The following is a 22,571-nucleotide window of genomic DNA, read 5'->3' as shown; positions in this document are numbered from 1 at the left end:
GAATTCTCTGTGAGGGGTTATTCAGTTCTGTACCTGGAATTTAGGATGAATGAGGAATGGTATCTCTTTCTCTGCTCTCGATATTCCAGGCTGCCTGCGAGGGCTGCCCGAAAGCGCCGGTGCTGGGTCTCTCGGCTTGAGATAGCAGCGCGTCTCTCAGCGCGTCAGGAAGGCGGGGCTGCTGCCAGTGGGGTCTGCTTCTGCTCTCGGCTTCGGCAAGTATGGCTGCTCCGTCTCGTCACCACGCGTGTGTTTGCATAGGGCAAGATCGGCAATATTTATACCTTAAAGGTGCCGAGATTGACGTAAGGATGGACATAGATACGTCAATAAAGATGTCATACGACTTGCTCGTTAGCACATTCTTTACTAAAGTTCTCTGTGAAATCAAAACAATGGCCGCACGGATTTTCCAGGTTGTCATAGGTTTGATTTGTTATGAGAACGTCGTATGCCTTATCAGGGGCTGGAGGAATGTCGCTTGTCTAATTAGATCTCAAGCGTTATGACCTAATCAGATAACACGTTCCTGTGCCGTAGTGTGACTGCGTCAGATAACGGTATCTGCATCATGGGGGCTGTTCTTGCCTCATGGGCTGACTGTTAGTTAACTTGATAGTTAGTTTAACCAGAATAGGGTCAGGAATAGGGGGATCGATTCAGAACCTATAGGAATACATGACACCCACTCCACGCTAACTATGGTCATATTTACTAATCTATGCATAGTATAACATAGTACAACATACTATAGAGTATAGTGTATACCTTACCACCCCAAAATACATAAATGCATTTTGAAATTTTCAAATATACTGAAAAATTGCAGTCATATATATTGTATGCACTTAAGCTATGAATTAAACGCTAAAGTAAACACGCATTTGTAGACATTATTGCTTATTTGGTATATGAGAAATACACATGAAATGGCTCTTAATATGGCTATACAGAAAGAAAGTTCGAGACCATTTCATCACAAAATAAAATATATGTGAACATCCCAGCGGGCAACTAAAGTTTATAAAGTATCTAAAAATAGAAATCTTAGTTCTCTAGGAATAGTTTCTTACTTTAAGCAGAAGATAAGTGTCCCGAAAAATTTGTGAAAAATAATTTGGGGCTGCTAAAAAATTGTTGTCCGTGAACTGGTGGGAAGAATTGTTCATGTGACTTTATTTTTAAAGTTGAAGGCCGAATTCAGGGAACGCCGTGTGCGAGCTTGCTCAAAAGTCTCTATTTCTGTTCCGGAGAGAACATCATATCATTAAGGCTTTCGAAAAAACTGTCAACAGCTTCATGGGAAAGTTCCACTAAGTCGGAAATAGGGGTAACCATGCATTCGTGCGCATGATTGTCTGCAATGACATTCTGATTCGCATTGCTGACAGAAGGTCGTACCTGTTCAATGCTGCTCTCATCTTGAACTTCACTACTCTTCAATCGTAGTGGTGAAGATTCCAGGAATGCCGTCATCAGGATTGGTAGCCTTTGAGGGCAGCACAAAGCGTGAACCTTGGTAGGAACCAACAATGTATCTGCATCCACTGGCGCATCCGATTGTAGCGTCAGACAGGTGTCTAACACGCATTCTTCTCCGCATAGCAGACATCTCAATACAGGTAAAACACATCTTTGCCACATTGGTCGAAATGATAGAAACCAAGTCATGTTCAGGTCTCTAAGCCGGGATAGTCCCAGGATTTTTGATATCCGGTCCCGGTATCCAATGGCTAGGATCGTATCTTCCATTGTCGCGAGAGTTTGATCTGTGACATGGGTTGCCATAACGAAAAATAAGGACTAAGAATAGGATTCCTGCAATTAGTCCCAGGATCAGGGGAAGTCCGCCAAAAATCGAATGGACGATATCTGGAAAAATACCCAGTATGGCTTTGAATGGTGTTAATGCCATCGAAAATACTGTCTTAAATACCTTTGAGACCCCAGTGGTATCAGAAATATTTAAGATTTCGCTTAGGATTTCCGCGAAATGTACGGGGGAATTAGTTGATAATAATGTATGTATCTCTGCAGTCGTCCTTGCGACTTGTAGATCATACGTTTCTTTTGATGACGTGAGCCTTGTAGGCGTCTGAAGAAGCACTGTTTTCATTCTGCTTAAAGTATCTATTCGAATAGAAGTAATTTTCAAATTGGGCCATGCCCTTGCCTCCCTGTCTGGAAAGGAGCTGGGGAATAAAGAACGTCCACAGCACTTGACCTTTGCCGTCGTAGTGACTAGATAAGGAGTCCCGGGCATAAGACTACAACATCTGCGGTCTACAATAAGAATGTAACTCCCATTATAGAGTCTTTGAAAGAATGGTTCTATTTCAGTTGCAGGTGCGCCTTGCTGGTGACATGAAAGGTTGTATGAATTCCCTTCACAGGCTCCATGCAAACTAATTCCGTTACACAGAAGCGTGCCGCTTAGTGACATAGCACAATTTTTGCCACTAAGAAACACTTTCTGTCCTTTATTACTGACACATGCATGTGAATAGGGCAGGTTCCAAGTTGTTTTAAGGTACCCCTTTCCCAATTTCTCGTACATGCCAGCCTGTATATATTTTTGGCAGTATTGAAACCTGAACGTTGAGATTGGAATATTTATGATTCCGTGGATTATCCATTCACTGACAGGTCGTTCTGACATTGTCATTGGTAATCTTTCTAGTTTTTCAATGCTCAAGATTGTATAATCAGCACCCTTTTGCGCCATACCGATTTGTCTATCAGTAAGGTTAAAGATTTGGAATAGTGACGTTGTGTTGATTAAACGCCAAGGCACATAGCCCGAACGCAGATCTTGTAACGTCCAGCCAAGCTGTACAATAGAACGCAATTGTGACTGACCATGTTGTAATAACAGTAAGTCTTGCGATAATATATCGATTGCTGACGACACAATGCTGTCCAAAGAAAAAATTCTGGAGGACAGAGTCATTAACCCATTGTCCACTACAGAAAGTGATTTTTCCAAATTAATACGGTCAATTTCCCGTATTCTCTCTGCTGTTTCAATTTGAGTAACCTTCCAGGCCTCATTGTATGCTGCATATACAGAGGCTGCTATGAAACGCTTTTGACGCTGTTTGCGTGGTCCCATTATGAAATCACGCAAGTCAGCACCATCAGTAAGTAAAGTTAGGTGTTGTTTAATTTCAGGCAGTGTGGAAGTTTGTAGCCATTGAAGGCATAATTTGCCCACACTGTAGGTTGTTATTATCCCTGGGTGATGTCTTTGGGGATATCTAGGGTCTGGCCTGGTCATTTTGAAACCCTGTGTTTTATTCAGGAATCTATCTTGACAGTTATTTGTATCTGTGGGCCAGATCAACCATTGTTTCCAATCAGGATGTGTTCTGTTTTGGTTTAATATATGGTTTACGTCTATCTCTTCATCTGTATCAGAGTTATTGCTAAACATTATTGGCTTTGGAATAGACGGTTTATTTAAATCTTTGATTTTGGCTAAGCCAAGACAGGTGGTTTGTTGAACAGTGTCATTTAAAAATATCATTTGTTCTGGGATCATGCAGGCTCTAAACAAAGCTTCTAAACCTTGTACTTGCCAATCTTTTGTACCCCAAACACTTTTCAAATCAACATTTTTGTCCCAATAATCAAATCCAAAGGTATTCATTTTTTCGAAGAATGAATCTGAATATATCAATTTTGTGTTGGTTATCATGGTTTTCATCCCTGTCTTGTTTGATAATTTAAAATAAAATGTTTCAGCATTACTTGTGTTAAAACCTGAAAAATATGAATATTTGTCATAAACGGTTCTTGAGCTCCCTTTTGGAGGTGTTGCACAATGTTCCCATTGATTATAATTTAAAACATTTCTAGGTTGTGCAGATTTATGCAAAAAATGATTACCATAGTGGTTATAGCAATACATACTATCATAATTTGTAGAACCTTGCAAATAATCATGTTTTGTAAATTTAGCAGACATTACTAGATCAGACATCAGGTTGTTAATGCTTTCGAAGTCCCAATCATCAGCAAATGAGTTTGGTTTTGCAAAGTCACTCAAGGAGATCTTGATTTGGTGTGGGTATTTCAGGATCTCGACCGGACCATAAATTTCATAGTCAGTGTTGTCCCAGGCTACCCCACCAGGTATCGGATTGGCTGTGAAGTTTGCTGAAGAAAGTTCTCTTTTCTCGACGTGTGAAGATGTGTGTGGTTTGAGGACCAAGTTGATGTTCTGACTTGCTGTGTCCATTTTAGCATATTTTCCCTCAATGAAGCGTCCCAAAGTAAATACCATGATGAGCCAAAGTATGAGGATAAATGCACCAAAACCCACCCAAAATTCAATCCATGGAGAAATCAGATATGTTTCTTTCAGTTGTTTCAAAAGTTCCTTAGCTTTGTCTTTAAAGGATTTTGATGATGGCTGTGTCTTTGATTCACTGAAGCCTTCAGAGGAATCATCGAAGTTGATGAAGTACCCGGATGCAGTTCTGTCAATTGTTCCAATTGCTTCAGGATTTTTGTTTCTTGCATTGTCACTTGGTACTTCATTGTAGATTGGTGTGTCTCTGCTAAATGTTTTTATTTGGGTTGTCAGAGGTCTGAGTTCTATTGCTTTGTTGCATAGTCCTTGTTGTTCTTCTGTAGGCGTTTCGAATGTGATGAGCCTCTTTGTTAGGACCTCTGTACTGGTAGCAAACCTTGGTGTTCTGCTACTTATTGGGAGTCCACTTGGCCTACTGTTTGTTATCGGCCACATGTTGTGGTTTTACCAGGTCGATGGATACAACTCGGTTCTCCTTTTTACCAGCAAGTGGCGGTAGTACAACTGATCTTGTCCCGTTGACAGACAAGACAGGAACTGCTTTTCTGTAAGAAGGCCCAAATTCCTTCTTTACCGCGATCTTCTCCCTGACTAGATCCCCGACTTTTGGAATCCAGACAGGTCTTGCTGGGACAGGTGGTGATTCTTCAGTGGTTGTTGGCTGTTGTTTCAACTGTATGTTGCTCAGGTCTTTTCTTGTTTTGTTTAAGTCCTGCAAAATAGCCAAACGGTCTTTGACATCAAAGCTTTTTTCTTTAACCACTGAAGTCTGACTATCAAGGTCAGAGATTATCATTCTAGTTCCAAATAATAATTCGTACGGACTGAATCCCTTCAGAGAATTTCTTGGCAAGTTATTTAGACTACGTTGGACACTTATTAGATGTTTGACCCACCCAGCTCCCGAACCTAATATCCTTTCCATTATAGATTGCTTTCTGCCTTGGTTTTTTCTTTACACCATCCAGTACCCTCAGGAAGGAAGTGAGAAGATTCCCGCTGGGCTGTGCTCATTAGGCCATGTTTCCCCCCCGGCCGGAGGGCTTGAGTGAAAACAATGGTCGAACGTAGCATGCTCTTAGCGTATATGCCATTTAGACTCGCAAATCTTTGTATAACAGTCCGGACGTCAGCCAAGTGCTGGTGATCTACATTATAAGTGGAAACTAGCCTGTATATGTTAATCGCAAGCCCTGCTTTTTACTGGTGATATTATCTGCCTTGATACGACGAGGTATTAAACTGTTTCTCTCCCCACTGCGATCTCTGTTGCAGTTTGGGCAGTTTTTTACAAACATGGTGTAATGCAGGCTCATGCCTGGCCACCAGTACCGTGATTGTAATTCTTCCAGAGAATCTTTCAGTTTGAGGTGTCTGAGACCCTCGCCCATGTGTGGGTCTGCGATTAACACGCTTCTCCTGTCCATGTTTGGAATCACTCTATCCCCCACTCCAGGGATTCGAGCAAAAGGGACGGAGTTCGCATCGATTATGTATGTATAATTGAGTGGATAGTTGATCGGTAACGCTGAGCAGTCGCCTTTTGATGACGTTTTCACCGCCAGCATTGTTTCACCGTCAATGTATTTTAATGTACGCTTTTTTCGATCTACGGGAGTCGGTTTAGTGGCTGCCGCTGCGGCTGTTTCAGCCAATGAATTCCCTACAACGTGAACGCCATCACGCTGATGACTCAGTGAGTGTGTCACGTGAGTCTTTGGTAGTTCTTTTTTCAAAAGAGCTACTTGTTCCCAGAGCAGTTTCTGCTTTATTGGTGCATCTGTGTCATCTTTGTAACCGTTCTGAATCCATGTCTGCAAATCCTTGTTATATGCTTTGACGCAGTAATATGAATCTGACACTATAAGTGTCGGGAATTCGCGATCCGCATTATCTAGCGCCATTTTCAAAGCTATTATTTCAGTTTGTAGTTCTGAATTAGTTTCTACTGAGTGTGATTTTGTTAATAGGGGTCTTAGTTTACCTCCCCGCCACACTTCTTTTGTAATCTCACATGTGGGGTTGTATGCTTGTTCTCCCCAAACGGAGGGTTGAGCATGTCCGTCTGTATAGATTACACAGGCGTAATGTCGTAGAGGCAGAATGTCGATTGGCAGAGGATACGTCTTTTCATATTTTAGATTTTTTAATTCTTCTAGTTCTGGATCAAAGTAGTAGTATACTTTGTCCGTTGTGATTGAATTCACCCATTGTATCCATTCTGGATTCAATGGTGTTGTTGGTAAATTACAAGGTGTTGTTAGTGCCTCAAAGGCTGATTCTGCTGTTCTGACTGTGATATGTCTACCGTCAGCTATGTCTTTTTCTCTAGCTATTGCGGTTTGAACTGCACGAATGATTTTTTCTGTATTACTGAATTTCTGTTCAGCTTCTGTATACAAGTGTGATTTGAATGCAATTGGTACCTTTTCTCCCTCATTAGAGGTCAGGTATGTGAATCCGCATCTCCCTGGGATGACTCGAATCACAAGATTGCGTGTGTTATCACGTGTTTCTAATTTTGTTTTAATTAGCATGTCTGTTTGTAAGGATCTCAAAATTTCTGTGTGTGTTTGAGTCCAATTGGATTTTTTAAAGTCTGGTTTAATTAGATCATAAAGGGGTTTGACCCTTTCTGCGTAATTTGTAATGTATGTTCTTCCGAATTTTAGGAAGCCTAGAATTGACTGTAGGTTTTTTAGTGTTTTAGGAGCTTGGATTACGGCACATTTCTCTAGGAAATTGTCTGCCAGGCTTTTACCTTCACTTGATAACTCATATCCTAAGAACAGGACTGTCAGATGGGCAATTCTGGATTTTTTAAAGTTGAATTTGTAACCCTCTGCAGCGAACCCAAGTATTATGGTGTTCACTCTTTTCAAGTGAGTATCCAAGTCATCATCTGTTAAGTAAATGTCATCGACATAAGATAATGCTTCATCATCATATAGTTGTAGTAATTCTGTTACTCTCGCTGAGAATACTCCCGGGCTATTCTTGTACCCCTGGGCTAACCGACAGAATTGCTTTTGAGTGCCATTTACTGAGAATGCAGTTAAATATCTGCTCTCTGGTGCTATGTTTTGACAAAAGAATCCATTGGAGATGTCCAAGGTTGTTTTGTATTTTTTGCGCACTATGTTATTCATTAGTGCAGCACTGTGTGAGTTTTGTACTGCAAAGGTTTTGCAACATGTGTTAAGGTGTCGGTAATCCAAAACTAGACGATATGAATTGTCTGGTTTGGAGACCGGAAACAAAGGATTGTTCATTTGTGAGGTGCAAGTTTCAATCACCCCCTGGTATTCTAGCTGATCTAGTATTTCATTTACCTGTTTTTTAGCTTCTTGCTTAATTGGGTACTGCCTTTGTGCAGTAGGTTGTGATTTTAACTGGATTTTGTGAGGAGGGGAGTCCTCATCCCATCCTACATGATTTTTATATAAAGCAGGTGCTAAGGCCACTGCCCACTTTCTAGCAAGTGTATATTTTTTATGAATCGGGATTTGATTCGAGAAGGCAGGCATAATTACTTCTTCGCCATGAGGGCACTCCCTGACAAACTCTGGTGGCCAGTCTTTTTCAGCTAGAAGGATGTCATAACCCTTGGAGAGGTTATCCCAAAATAGTCCCCTTATTTTCCTAGTCTTATCTCCCTCTATACGTAATGTTATCTCGTATATCTTGTGGGGCTTACTAACTCTGGTGTCTGCAGTTTCCACTTGAAGGTATTCATTCGTGTCCACTGTCTCCAGATGATTCATAAGGACTTTGCGAGCTATGCTCACTTCTGCTGCGCTGTCTAGCATTGTCTGAGCCCACTCTCCGTTTTTCAGTTGTGTCCTCAGTATTCTCTGCATTGTTAACTACCTTGATACTGGCTACCTTCTTTTTTGGAAATTGTAATTTCTTTTTTAGCTGAGCAGGTTCCTTGTCTTTGGACTTGGCGTGCTCTTCTCTTTGTTCTGATTGTCCTCTTCTTTCCGATTTCTGCGAGGAATTCTGAAAAGATTGAGAGGGACGTGTATCAATGTCTTGATATCTATCAGGTTTTTTAATATTATCCCTATTTCTAAGGTTATATCTTTTCCCAGAGGGGTCACTCTGGGGTGACCTGTGTCTCTGGTTCGGAGATTTCTCCCTTCGCCTAGGAGACCTTCCTCGGGACTGGAATTTCTTTTCTTTTGGATTGGATTGATTGTTTCCATCCCAGTTCTTTTTTGGTGAATTATTATTAAAAAACATTTTTTCTGGACTTTCAGTCAGTTGCGGTTTTACTGGTATTCCACCTAAACTGTCTCTACCTAGTTCTTCATAGGATTTTTCTAGGATTCTGGCAATTTCAGCTGGTTGGTCTGCTATATCTGTCTCTTTTAACCTCTGGCGGATCGCCACGTTTGCTGCTTCACCTTTTATATTGGCTAGTAATATAGCCGAGACCTGCTTGAAGTCTTTCAGTAATTTCATACCAAGAGTTAAAGCTGGTTCTGGACCGTATTCATCTTGAATTTGTTTTAGCACATCTGGTATTACCGAAATGGATGGAACACCGTGCGTTTTTGTGTAGATTGAAGCAAAGACTGTACCCCAAGTGTCACAGTCCTCTATGTGTGGTACGATTCCCATTGGGAGACATATAGTCAGAATCCTGTGTTTTTCTATCGGGGTGGTGTCAGGAAACACCGCCTCTATTTGGGTGATTTTCTGTGCCAACCAGAATGGTATTTGTTCCCGTTTAGCCGGAACTTTACCTAGGCAGGATTGGATGTTCTGTGGTGTGATTTTATTTGTGTTCCCCTGGTGAGGGGTCAGCTGTGGAAGTTTAATCGCTGGCTGAATTGTTGAAGTCCACATTACATACTGAACTAATTGTCTATGAATTTTTAGTAATTGTTTTAGCTGTATTAACAGCTCTCCAGTAGACATCCCTTCGATGTCTGGGTGTGGTGTGTATCCGGCTAAGACCGGCCACGTTGCTCCTGGTCTACCTAAAGGACCGAGCCTGGTGATGTGATTATTATGTATTAGGGCGCCATCAAATAAGAGCAAATGCTCTTGGAATTTGAGTGGTACTTCCACCTCCTCGAAAGGAGTGTAAATGTCGGGTGGAACCTCTATTTTGTAATAGTGGAAGTACTTTGTTACAGCATTTGCTGCTGGAAAATGTATCCATGAATAGTATACCTCTGTCTGCCGATATTCGTGTGCCTCAATTACGAATATGACTGTGCCACCTCTAGGTGTCAGTCCATTTTCTATAAGTTTTAAGGTTATAGATCTCCTTTTGCTGACCGGAATGAGTATTATATCCGCGTCTGCATCCTTTAGTGCAGTATCTGCTGCTGTTATTTCAGCTGCTAATCTAACTGCCTCTCTTTCTTCATCACTTTCTGACATTTTACTGTCAGGATGGTTATTTTGTTTGTTTGCAGATCAGGTTTCTTATGGAACAGAGATTAGATGCACAATATTTTGGAACAGTGTATCCTTCAACGTTGACTGTACCAAGAACCATACATAGGAGTTCCCTCCTGTGCGGTTTTGGAGGATATTACCTTTCACCCACTCCAGACGTCTTTGGAGAATTTGGGAAAAGGGGTCTGAGTGAGAAAGCACGACTCAGTTACTCTAAATGTCTTACGTTAGTTTTATCGCCCTTTCCAAATGCGTTGGGCGCCATGTAGTGTAGTTCCTATTTTCCCAATAGGCTCTGCGCATTGGAATAGTACCTACAGCAGTAAAGGCCTAGGCCAGACGTTAACTAGGTCTACTACTGTCGATACTAGACTTAAGTTTTGGGTTTGCCAGCGTAGCTCAGAGTTCGCTAGAAACTTTCTCGAATGTTCAGGAAAGAATTAACTCCCCTGATTAGACAAGAAGGGATTTAGTTTCTGACAACCATAGAACATGACAACTTTGCTCTCCCCTAATCAAGAGTCAATCTCAAGAGTCGTGTGAGCACTAGGCAATTATTTTACTCAGTCAGTACGTGCATTCTTAGTCTCATCAGATTGTAGAGAAAAGGAAGAGACGGGCGTGTTCAATAAAAAGGTGTTATTTATTGATCAGTCTCTTTTCTCGTACAAGAGAAATGGATCGATATTATTGCAATACTTATAGTTAAGTAAAGTGCATACATTAAAAGCAATAGTATAAAATAATACTGTAAAAACATTGATATGGTTTCTGAGCCATATGATGTTTAAAATGATTAAAATATATTTACATACACATATACATTTGACTAAACGTACTCAACTGGTGTTTCTAAATACGCCTACCCCGTGTACCTGACCTAAGTCTAATGCGTGGGTGGGAATAGAAAGTTACAGTTTAAGTTAAGTTTGTTTTTGCCAAGTGAATAACTAAAGAATTCTCTGTGAGGGGTTATTCAGTTCTGTACCTGGAATTTAGGATGAATGAGGAATGGTATCTCTTTCTCTGCTCTCTATATTCCAGGCTGCCTGCGAGGGCTGCCCGAAAGCGCCGGTGCTGGGTCTCTCGGCTTGAGATAGCAGCGCGTCTCTCAGCGCGTCAGGAAGGCGGGGCTGCTGCCAGTGGGGTCTGCTTCTGCTCTCGGCTTCGGCAAGTATGGCTGCTCCGTCTCGTCACCACGCGTGTGTTTGCATAGGGCAAGATCGGCAATATTTATACCTTAAAGGTGCCGAGATTGACGTAAGGATGGACATAGATACGTCAATAAAGATGTCATACGACTTGCTCGTTAGCACATTCTTTACTAAAGTTCTCTGTGAAATCAAAACAATGGCCGCACGGATTTTCCAGGTTGTCATAGGTTTGATTTGTTATGAGAACGTCGTATGCCTTATCAGGGGCTGGAGGAATGTCGCTTGTCTAATTAGATCTCAAGCGTTATGACCTAATCAGATAACACGTTCCTGTGCCGTAGTGTGACTGCGTCAGATAACGGTATCTGCATCATGGGGGCTGTTCTTGCCTCATGGGCTGACTGTTAGTTAACTTGATAGTTAGTTTAACCAGAATAGGGTCAGGAATAGGGGGATCGATTCAGAACCTATAGGAATACATGACAGTCCTACTGGCTCCAGTTGCGAATCCACCATTGGTAATCCAGGTGGTAAGCCTCTCAGCTCCGTGGTGCCCAAAGGTGTGCCAGAGTGAGTCTGGAAAGAACCGACGGGCTGGAGCATGAGTGAGCGAAACTCTTTGATACCGCATGGTTTGGCTGATGCCCCCAGAAACTCAGGTTGTGCCAGAACCAGCTGCGTAATTGGCTCTGAAGTCAGCCGGCGTCAGGACCAGGAATGGGATGATTGGTGCCACCCATGCGCTTCATCAGGGAAGTGGGAATGGCGTGAATCATCAGAACTCCGCTTCAACTTATGTTTCTTGTGCTTATCTGAAGATTTGGAGTGTGATGAAAAGCATCACCGAGACTTGATCCGTCGACAACTTGAACAGGACTGAGCTTTGGACTTGGCGTGGGCATAGTGGTGTGTCTTTTTGTGCTTGGCAACATATAGTTTCACATCGCGTTCCCTGATGGCCTTCAAGTTCATTGACACGCAGTCTCCGCAGGTCTTGGAGTCGTGGCTTGACACAGCTCAACTGTTCCATAACTATAGAAAGGGTTGTCTATGCAGACTGAAACATTGTCCATGACCAGAGAAAAGTGATTTTGTGTGTATCGTAAAACCAATGTTGAGAATATCATCTTCCATTAAAGTGATCAATCTATATCTTGAGATTGTAAGAGATCAACACACATGCACATTGTTCGAAAAGTGGCAAGATTTCTTGATTGTGGTGTTCGTAAATGTTGCATCTCTGACACAAATAACATTAAAATATGAATGAAAAAAATTCAATTCGAGATCAGACATTTTGTAAATAAAAATATGAATACAAAAATAATTCGAGATCAGACATTTTGTAAATAAATTGTAACATATGTTGTTTATATACTTAGTCTTTCTAGTACAATGGTACCACATTTATAAAACTGTAGAAAAGGTACTGTAAGAACACGTTGAAATATGTTGATGACATTAGAAAGAACAACAAGTGGTCTTCCTTAGCACAACATTTTAACTTGGTCCAAGTCCAACATTCCAAATCTTTTATCCTTCTGTAGTGCTCTTGATGTCAAATCCGAGCTCACAAGGCGTGTGAGAGGGGCAGAGAGATGACATTGAGACAATAAGAGACTAAATTACTCATTGATTTAATAAAAAGGGAAAAGTTTAGAGTTTGGTGGATGGGTACCCTGTCACAAACATGCCAGATATTTAGTCCACTGTATTATAAGTGCATTAGCCTATAAGTACTTGTAATAAGGTGAATTGATTTATTTTCCACCTTATTACAATTGCATTCATATGTAATGCACGTGTAATAATGCAGATAGGATATCTGTCACCATTGAGATGGAGTATCCGTCTGCCAAACCATGAATCAGACCCAAAGTTTCTAAACAAGGGAGTGTGCTACACATGCTTTTTATGAATTTATGAATATCAATGTCTCTTCCAGACTGCTAACCATTTTTCAGAATTATGTTTCCAATATGAGAACATTACCCATGATCTTTAATTTATGTTAAGGCAATTTATACATAACACAAGACCCTGTGTCACCTAAGAATAATAAGATCATATGATCTGGATCAGTTATAACATCTCATTTGTGGTGAAAGAGCACAATAGTTGTGTGAATCATTGAATGTGTCAAAACATTGAAATGTCCAACTGGCTTTGTGATATTTATTTTGGATGATAAAAAATGTTTGGTGGAGTGTGAAGCTTTTTTTTGTTTTTACAAGAAAGTAGTAGTGAGCTATTGCCAACCTCTTCTGAGATAATCTTCCTTTCTATTATTGTTTATTTGAAGTTTGAAGCTGGAATAGGTTTGAAGCACACAGCGTTTCCAACTTACGTATACCCCGAAGAGCTCAAGGCGTTAATTCGGTGTCTCTTCCCACGTGGGATATGCGATTTTCCAGACCCCAATCACAGCAAGGTAAGTGGGGGAGTTAAACGTCAGAGATGATTTATAAAGTGTAGGGATTTTACTTGAAAACATCCAACATACACCCCTCTTGTGATGCCTAAGATTTATTGCACTATTTATTACAAATGAAAACAATGTTTGTTAACCCCTTGCGTGCTCATGACGGAACCACGCCGTCATGAGTTACAGGCGGCGTTTGCTCATGACGGCGTGCTTCCGTCATGCAGCTACCGCTTCTCCCACGCGGCATTAATTCCCCGCCTATGTGGGCGAAATAATGGACGGGCGGGCCGTGAAGGAACCACGCCATCGTGAGCACATGCCACCCGTGACTCATGACAGCGTGGTTCCGTAACGAGCACAGCAGCGCCGTGCTCACCCCCCACCCCCCTGCACCGCGGCAAAGGGGTTAAACTTTAGGAGAAAACAAATACGAATAGGAAAGTGGGGCGAACCTCCTGCCCATGTTGTCTTCGAGGTATCCGCAACTCTATTAAGCAACAGTGAATTGGTCCATATTTATCTTTGATGTTCATATATTTATTTTATAGAACCCCATCTTGTTTTGCTGCTGTGTCAGAACACCTTGTTACAGTTATTCATGTATAAAAGGTTGTTAGGTGTGTGTGTCAGTTGGAATCCTTTCTTATGTATGAAAAAGTGGGGGGGGAGATATTCTCGCTGACAGAATGGGCCCGTGGTTTTTATTGAGATGGCATAGCAGTGGCGGCTCCTCAGCCAAGGCAGGGGAGTGTCGCCCCACTGCTTTTTTGCAGTGACACAAAAGGTAAATAAAATGATACCTCGCATTATCATCATTTTATTTTCTCCTACTTCCGCCCGCTTTGCGTTAGGGGCGGGGGCGGAGTGGTAGCACCCTCGTAAAGTGCACTGCGCATGTTTTCCATGCAGGTTGCATTATTGCCTACATGGAGAACATGTCCAGGACCCCAGTCAGCGTCTGAACGCTGAAACACGGTGCTCAGACCAATCACAACACTTCTAAGGCAGCGCTGTGATTGGCTGATTGTTCGCCTGGGTGTGCTTCCGGTAAGGCCGGGCGAGGGAAGACTATGGCAGGGAGGAAGTGGCGAACAGATAAATTTTCATTTTATATTTTATTTACCCACTTCACCCAGCATCCTCCTACCCCTTTATCACCCCCGCGGACCTACCTCCGATCAGTGCCGGCCGCTTCTGCATTATAGTATAATTTTGGCTACTGAGCAATGGTAGAATTAGGGGCATAGAGTAGTAGTGAGTAGCAGAGAAAGGAGGGTCAGAAGCATCAAAAGACTGGTGAGGCCAGGAAAGCCCCATATCTAGTTCAGCCCGGTTGCTTCGTATTTTATAAAAAAATCCTTAGTTAAATGCTTCCTTCAAAAGCTCGGTGTGCAGGGGTCTTCTGAAAACATGGGGGTCCACTCAGTGTGTTAAGACATTGAACACCCTTGGACCCTAGACTCCAAGAAACCTGCTAATGCGTTCTGTAACATTGGTTGGCCGATTGCTTGTTTGGTAGCCAATCACAGAATCCTCGGTGGTCCATTGTGGCAGCAAGCTTCTCCAGGTACCCGGGGCCCTTGCTCGTTTGGCCATGAGCAATGCACAGAGGCCCTTCACCTGGGGCCAATGGGATACTTTTAGAGCCAGTTTCAGATATTCTTTTCTGTGTTAAGGCACGGTGTGACCACTCCGCTCTGCTTGTTGATGAAGCACATTTTTAGAGACACTGGTGTAAACTATATTACATATATATTACTATATCACAGCTGGAACAAGATCCTTTGGTTGTGGAGCACCCGGAAGGTAATACCATTAACCACTGCATTTCACTTTGGGAAGAGCGGAGTTTTATATCAAAATCTTTTCCCAGGTTTATTTATTTTCTGTATCGGTTCTCCCTGAGTTGTAGGTAAGCTACAGGAGAAGGGTGGTCTTGTTCCAGCATCACCCAAAACCAGAATCTCTTCTGACAGTTACCCTTCTTTTTCTATTTTTATAAACACTTAAGAGGTCACACCTGAGCATGGTGCAGCCAAAAAGATCCCCATAGTTGCTAAAATGTTTCTGACTCTTTGCACAATCTTGGAAAGATAACTACTGGTCTGTGTGCACCATGTGGCAAGAGAACAGCATTTCTTTAGGGCGCCTTAGTCTGCAGTAGGATGATACAGGACAGGCTGAAAGAATGAGCACAGTTTGAAACTTCTTCCTACTCATTTAAAAACAAGAGACTTGTTAAGGCAATAAAGAACATTTTGGGGCAGATTTACAAGGCCCTTGCGCCTCTTTTACGCCGTCGTTGCGTCACTTTGGTGATGCAGCGGTGGCACAAAAGAGGAGCAATGCTGTGGGGTATTTACAACGTGACGCATCTCCCCTATGAGTCACCTTGTGAAGCCCTACGCCAGAAGTAGGCGTTCTGTCGTAAGGGGGGGGGCGTTCCAGCGCAGGAACGCCCCCTAAAAGTGGCTGAGTGAAATCTACAAGATTTCGCTCGGTGACTTTTAAGCCCATGCTGCGTCAAAACCCTGCACCGGCTTGAAGCAGGCGTAAGGATTGACACAGCATTCTAAAGATAGGGGACCCCGGAGCCTTGCTGGAGCTGCGTCGCAACTCCAGCAATGTGACGCCTTTACGGCATAGATGTGTCATGCATCTGTCCGTTTTTGCCCCATGGTGCGCGCATTGTACATGCGGTGCATCCATGGTGGCGGAGCCCTGGCGCGCAATAACTGGCGCATCCCTGCTGATATGCAGGGATGCGCCTGTTATTGTAAATCTGCCCCCAAGTATTTAAAAATGTCTTGCCATCCAGCAGGTTTTTTTGTTTCCTTCTGCATTCCAAGTGCAATCTTCTCAAAGCACTGGTATTACAGATAAGTCTCAAGAATAAGAAAGTAATTCCCACCATAAGCAAAGAGCAGTAGTTCTTCTTACCCAATTGTCACCATCAGGCCTCAGGTCCACTACTTGAAAAATAAAGTTAAATGTGGGAAAATAAACTTTCCTCATTTCAGAGGGAGGCAGGGCTTCATTGTCTGCGGGTGTTTAAAGGGGGTGGCCACCAGCACTTATTTTGGGGGACAGGCACTGATTTTCATCATCAACTTTGATCCAGGGCAAGAGGAAGAAAATTAAGCAGAGAAAAATGGGAAAACCACGACAAAGAGAAAACTGAAACGAAAAAGAATCTGCAAAAGTGAGGGGAAATGATGGGACGTGTAGGGTGCAGAAAGAAAGAGACATGGGGTGGAATCAGGGCTAGATATTCAGCAACCACAGAATTCAGTGTTTGCCCATAATTGAAATGTATAGGTATCTGCAGCTATACTTTTCAATTATGACAAATTAAGAACTGGGTGGAAGTCTTACTCCAGAGTACAATATATCATAGGCATTGAATGGGCCAACACAATGAAATTTACACAAGGATAAGACAAACTCTGCATCTGCAAACATGGTCCAGAGCCATGCAAAGCCCGCGTGGTCAGCTGCATCAACGCCTACAATGCTGGACCCCTGCTGATTTAGGGATGAATGGATGAATGAATGAATGAATGAATGAATTCGTACTTCGTACTAGGGATGTGTCCCTAATGATGCAATGTCCAACTCTCCCTCTACCAAGCCAAAGACTCCATCTGCAAATAGGTGCTTTAGCAGCAATACCAACAATCAGATCTATTTGGAGAACTGAGTTGTACTCTGCTGCGGCAAATGACACAAAAAGACACTCCTGTGAAGAAAAGGACTGGCTCACAGAATCGCACGCGTACACAGATTTTGCAAAGATTTGAACCTGCCCTTAAGATCTACCCTGCGCCCTTAAGCTCTACCCAGCCTGAGCAGCTCAATGCACTCCAGAACCTGCATTAACTGCACTGACAAAGTTCACCTCTTGTAAATAGGCTGGAAAAACACCTAAAATCATCTGGTGCTGCAATCATTTCTCTGGCAAATACCCACAAAACGATCAATCAATCAACAGCATTTGTAAAGCACAGCAATGTCCCCCCTAGGGGTATCCGGGAGCTGTGTATACATCGAAGAGCCAGGTGTTAAATCTCTTCCTGAAGTCTACCTGCGAGGGTGCTGCACGGAGCTGGATGGGAAGGTCGTTCCTGGTCTTGACAGCGATGTAGAATGAGTAGCGGCCACCGCTGCGACTGCAATGGATGCAGGGCTGTGCGTGAGGGTGAGTGAGGAGGTGCGCAGGCATCTATAGGGTTGGTGTAAGTTCAGACGATGGTTGATGTATGCAGGTCCTAGGTCATGGAGGGTATTGTAGGCATGTGAGGATCTTGACCTGAAGTGGAGGACTCTTAGTAGAGGGGTGATGTGGGTTCATTTGGACAGGCCCAGGATGAGTCTGGCTGCGGTGTTCTGTATAGTCTGGAGCCTTCTGAGGAGCTGTGTGGAGATGGTGGTGTAGAGCACATTGCCGTAGTCAAGACAGCTGGTGACGAGGGCCTGAGTGACGGTCTTTCTGGTGTTGGTTGGGATCCATCTAAAGATACTGCGGAGCAAACGAAGTGTGTGGAAGCAGGAGGAGGCGACTGCATTGACCTCTCATTTCATATTCAGGAGACTGTCGAGAATGATGCAGCGGTTATGATGATGTCATTGGTCAATTGTGCTATGGTTGCGTAAGTGAAAGTCATTTTTAGTGTTGAGGAATCACTTGTAAGTCAAAAGACTGTAAATCCACAATAACTGCACATATGCTTGGTCTCACCGTTTGAGTATTGTTAAATGAATCATCCTATCAGTGCTATGGCAACAGATCAGTAATTCTGTGGTTATTGGAGGAGGGGAACAAATGGAAGCTTGCTGTCTGGAGGAAATATTTTCTTACTAGTCTTACTAATTTGCCATTGTCCCTTAATTTGATAAGATTGTCAAAAGAATTAAGTGCCCCATTCAGATATTATTTTGGAACTATATATTATTAATGTTGATAAATTAACTTTATTTAATTAATACATCAACAATCAGCCTAATTCAGATGGCTTGCTCGTTTTGTTTACTTGTCACTGGATCTTGCTTTCCGCATTTATTTAATTCGAGCTGGATTCAAACTGAAGAGCATCACTTTGGACCCATTCACATCCAGACAGACAGACAGAAATGGGCTTCTACAGGGTTAAGCCGGAACAAGGAATCATCTTTAATTAGGTCATAAACAAGATATAAACATAAGGAGGAAACAATGACATCAAATAAGACAGACTCCATTTATGTGGACTAATAGTTTGAGCATGTGTAACACCCACAACTGCATGCCAGATGTTTTTGGTTCGTTCTCATACTTTCTACGGGCTGCAGAAATTAGGTATCAATGTCATACAGTATTTTAGCAGCAAAAGTAATGTTCATGTCAAAGTATTTTATTACATGTTATCTTATCTTCCTTTTTCTGCTTCTGTTTACAGGTTGTTCACATAACAAAAGAAGATCTTTTTTTGATGGAAGTGAAAACATCATAATTCTGATTTTTGGAAGAAAAAAAAATAAAAATTCAAGATATATATTGATACACCCATTCTTTACAGGAGTGATAATGAGTCAGTGGAATCAAGAATTTCAATAAAAACTGTGAAATAAATCTTTCGTTTGTGTGTCATTTCATCCCTATTAAAAAAGTTAGATTTCTAATTTGTAGTGATTTAGCCACTACTAAACAAAATGTAAATACTTCTTTAAAAACAATCTGACAAAAGTTTTGTAAGCAAGAAATTCATCAAGGTCTATTTGTCAGTGAAACTCTGCGTAACACATAGGCATGGCCTCTTCTAGTCATATTGAGTCAAATCATTAAGGTAATTTTGTGAGAAGCAGCCATCCAAAAGTGTTCATAATTAAACTTGCCAAGTGTAAATTAATTAACTCACTTTTCCAAATGTGCTGTTTAATTACCAAACTGGCTGCTAATCACTAATGTCTGAAACACAATATCACTGAAGCTGTCCACATGATAGTCTTACCTGATAAGCATAAATGATGATCTCATATACATTTCTACTCTTGCTTACAGCTCTAACAATTGCAATCATGGATGAAAAGCCAGGTCCATAAAAAGGCAAAAAAACAAGAGTAAGACATAACACTTCCATCACAAGTGAGAGAACTCATTTTTATTTACACAACTTGAAGAAAATGTGTCTTTTATTCTGTGGAGCAAGTGTTTCATTGAGGAAAATAAGTGATGTTTAAATGCACTTAGCATTATAACAAACAAGAACGAGTTTGCTGCCTACTAAAGATTAGAACATTGGAATTCTCAGAATCCTGTTGGCGAGTGTGCCTTGGAACCCGCAGGTTTTTTTTTTAAGAACCCTCACTCACCAACATAGTTGGTGAAATGCTTCTTCATAGGGTTCCCACCATGGTCGTCAAATGCTTTTTTTTGTGATTGTGACCATGTGTGTAGTGATGGTGTGTGATTTTTAAAATTGGCTCAGGAACTTCTCCCACATATCGTTGATTTTAATAATAGAGGTCCTGGTCAAACTCTAAAAACAGTGGTGGATCTTTCTGATATTTAAATTGAACCCAATTATCCTCAATGTGATCAACATGTTTCAGCCATCTAACTGAGTGCCTCTTTGAGTCAATATGGCTTTCGTCAGGACCAGAAATCATAAATCGAGTGCACGCTATGGAATGCGAAAAAGGTTTATACCTACAAACCCTTCAATCATGGAGAAAGTCACCTCTTATAACAATTCCTGGGAAGAAAAGATCATGAGAAAATATATGTTACGTAGGTAGAGAAAATATATATGATTCATAGGTAGAAATGCTCAGAGGCTGTATGCAACCAATCGAGCACCACTCCTACTATCCCCATGCAACAACTCATCATTGTGGCAGAGACTACCTTATCAATAAATCACACTACCACCAGTAATTATGGGCTCACTTTTTTGCTGTCTCCAATTTGGAGTATTAGCCTATATTTTGAGATGACTATGTACAATTTAGACAAATAGCATATGTGTTCATAGGCAGACAAAACACAAGACATTTAACAAAAAAATTCCCTCGCTGTTGTGGGCACATACTTGTTAACTTAATGGCCGACTGCACTCTCCTTCGGGACATGCATCTGTGAAAACTCACGTGCGTGCAAATGTGAATAAACCAAAAAACAAACTCATAATAAGGTAGTCGATCTCTACATGGGAGGGAGGACGTTACTTTGTATAGTTAGTCCCAAGGAGCCGCGTCTCATTGAGACGGAGGGACCTGACAATATTTGGTAGGGCTATTGAATTTCCAGACTTCTGGACTGATAGGTATGGTCCTCTCTCACTCTGGCCTTATTCTCCAGCGTACTTAGATTTCATCCTGGATGAGTGAACTCCTATTTTTGCGCCTTAAGGTCAGAGGATCCTATATCTACGTGCCAGCTATCATTTAGAAAGTGACTTCGCAATATCTGGTTGAGAACTTGTATTGAGCACCCAGCACAGTCATATAACAAGTGAGAGTGCATCTCTTGTAGATGACTTTTGGCCACTGAATATGGTGCATACTGACAACGCCCTGATGAAGGATATGTTCATCTTCCAGTCACGTACGAAACGTGTGTCAGCACATTTCTGTTTATCAATGCTCTAATGCTGAACATTGGATTCATTCAAACATAAGTATATAATATATAATTGTTGTTTGTTTTTTGGGAATGTCTCTTTCTGCATTGTATGTTTAGTGTTCACTTGCTTTTGTATTGTCTTAGTTGCAATATAGTTTGTGATTTTTGTCAATTGCACTGTGTTACATTTTAGGTTGTGTATATAAATGTTTAATTATAGTGTTGTGGTGAGTGCTGCTCAATGTAAAACATGAAAATATCCTAATGTATATGACTTTTTCCTGTTTTTATGTATAATGAATATTCATATATAAAAGAAAAAAGATTTAATTAATATAGATTTGTCTTCGGGTCTCAAGACATGAAACCTGAGGGAGATAAGGAGTGAGACAAGGAAGTCTCTACATGTGAGGGGAAACGAGTGTCAGAGTGCCTACTGGGCAGCACCCATTACACAGTGGCGGCTCCTCACAAAGGCGGAGGAGGGTCGCCCCCACTGTTCTGCAAGCAGTAGTTAAAGGAAAAAAATGTTGAGGAGGGAATATGCGAGCTCCGTATATGGTACAAGTAACCTATTTGTGGAGGGATTGGCACTCCAAGGATGGTTTTGCACGTGTTTACGTGGATCTAAGCGGTTAGACTAGATCGCGAGTTTGCAGTCCAATGTGGCTGCATGAAGGAGGCAACATTGTAAAGCAAGTCATTGGAATTAAATATAAAAGAAGGAATATTCGGGGGTCGCAGTGGGAGTGCACCACTATTAAGGGAGTCAATTCAATTAAATGTTAAAAAAGTATTATTCCGGGGCCGCAGTGAGGGTGCAAGCTGTCGATTAAGTGTGGCTGCCGGAGGGAGGCAACATTCATTATTTATGATGTTAAGTAACATTCATGGAGGAAAAGTCACCCGAATGAAAGAGTTGCACGGGGCATGTTGCCAATAGTCTCAGTTTTTACATCGCCATTGTATAATTACCAGGAATTTATCTAATTAATTAGAAACACAAACAAATATACTAATTGAGATGTATGAAGCAGGGTGAAAATTAAAGATGAAAGGATAGTTATGAGACCATTAAACATAATGTGCAGATATAGATGTAACAAGCAGACGCAAATGTTGTGACTCCCCGTGTTTCATGAGGACAAAATCACGTCATACACATGGCTCTTGGTTGTACAGAAAAATGAAGGAATTCCACAAAAGGATATATAGATACACGTCAAACAACCCATTTTTATATTTTTTTAAAGGGTTTAATAGCTCGGTATACCAGACTCTCTGAGCCCAGTCTGGAGCCACAAGGATGACTTGGAACCAGTCATGCCTGATCTTTTTGAGAACTCTGGCAGGAGTGGTAAGGGCAGAGCTGCGTATAGAAGGTCTGAGTTTGACTCGAGACGAAAAGAGTCTCTGAGCAAGAGCTGTCTTGGAAACTCCAGCACGCAGAACTGTTGACATTGCGTGGTCTCGGCAGTGGAAAACAGATCTACCCCAGCTTTTCCCTACCACATGAAGGGGTCCTTGCACTACCACTGGATGGAGACGCCATTCATGATCCACTAGGTATCTTTGACTGAGCTAATCCGCCCTGGTGTTCCGAGAGCCTTCCAGCTGTTGGACCACCAGGGATATGCCCGGACTTTCCAGCCAGCTCCAGAG

General features: G+C 41.8%; 1 protein-coding gene across 1 annotated transcript in view; it reads left to right on the top strand.

Annotated features, from left to right (window-relative positions):
* Nucleotides 1–18,898, top strand: part of LOC144754007 (uncharacterized) — a 44,115-nt gene extending 25,217 nt beyond the window's left edge. Inside the window, exons 3-4 of the mRNA XM_078641525.1 lie at nt 13,187–13,315; nt 18,745–18,898. Of these exons, the coding sequence (XP_078497651.1) occupies nt 13,187–13,315; nt 18,745–18,798 (183 nt within the window). The 3' untranslated portion in view covers nt 18,799–18,898. The remainder of the gene's footprint in view (nt 1–13,186; nt 13,316–18,744) is intronic.
* Nucleotides 18,899–22,571: the final 3,673 nt, after the last annotated feature.

This window comes from Lissotriton helveticus, chromosome 5_1, assembly GCF_964261635.1.
Source record: "Lissotriton helveticus chromosome 5_1, aLisHel1.1, whole genome shotgun sequence".
Taxonomy (NCBI): domain Eukaryota; kingdom Metazoa; phylum Chordata; class Amphibia; order Caudata; family Salamandridae; genus Lissotriton; species Lissotriton helveticus.
Note: the sequence above shows the minus strand (reverse complement) of the source record. Positions and strands in the feature narration are given on the sequence as shown.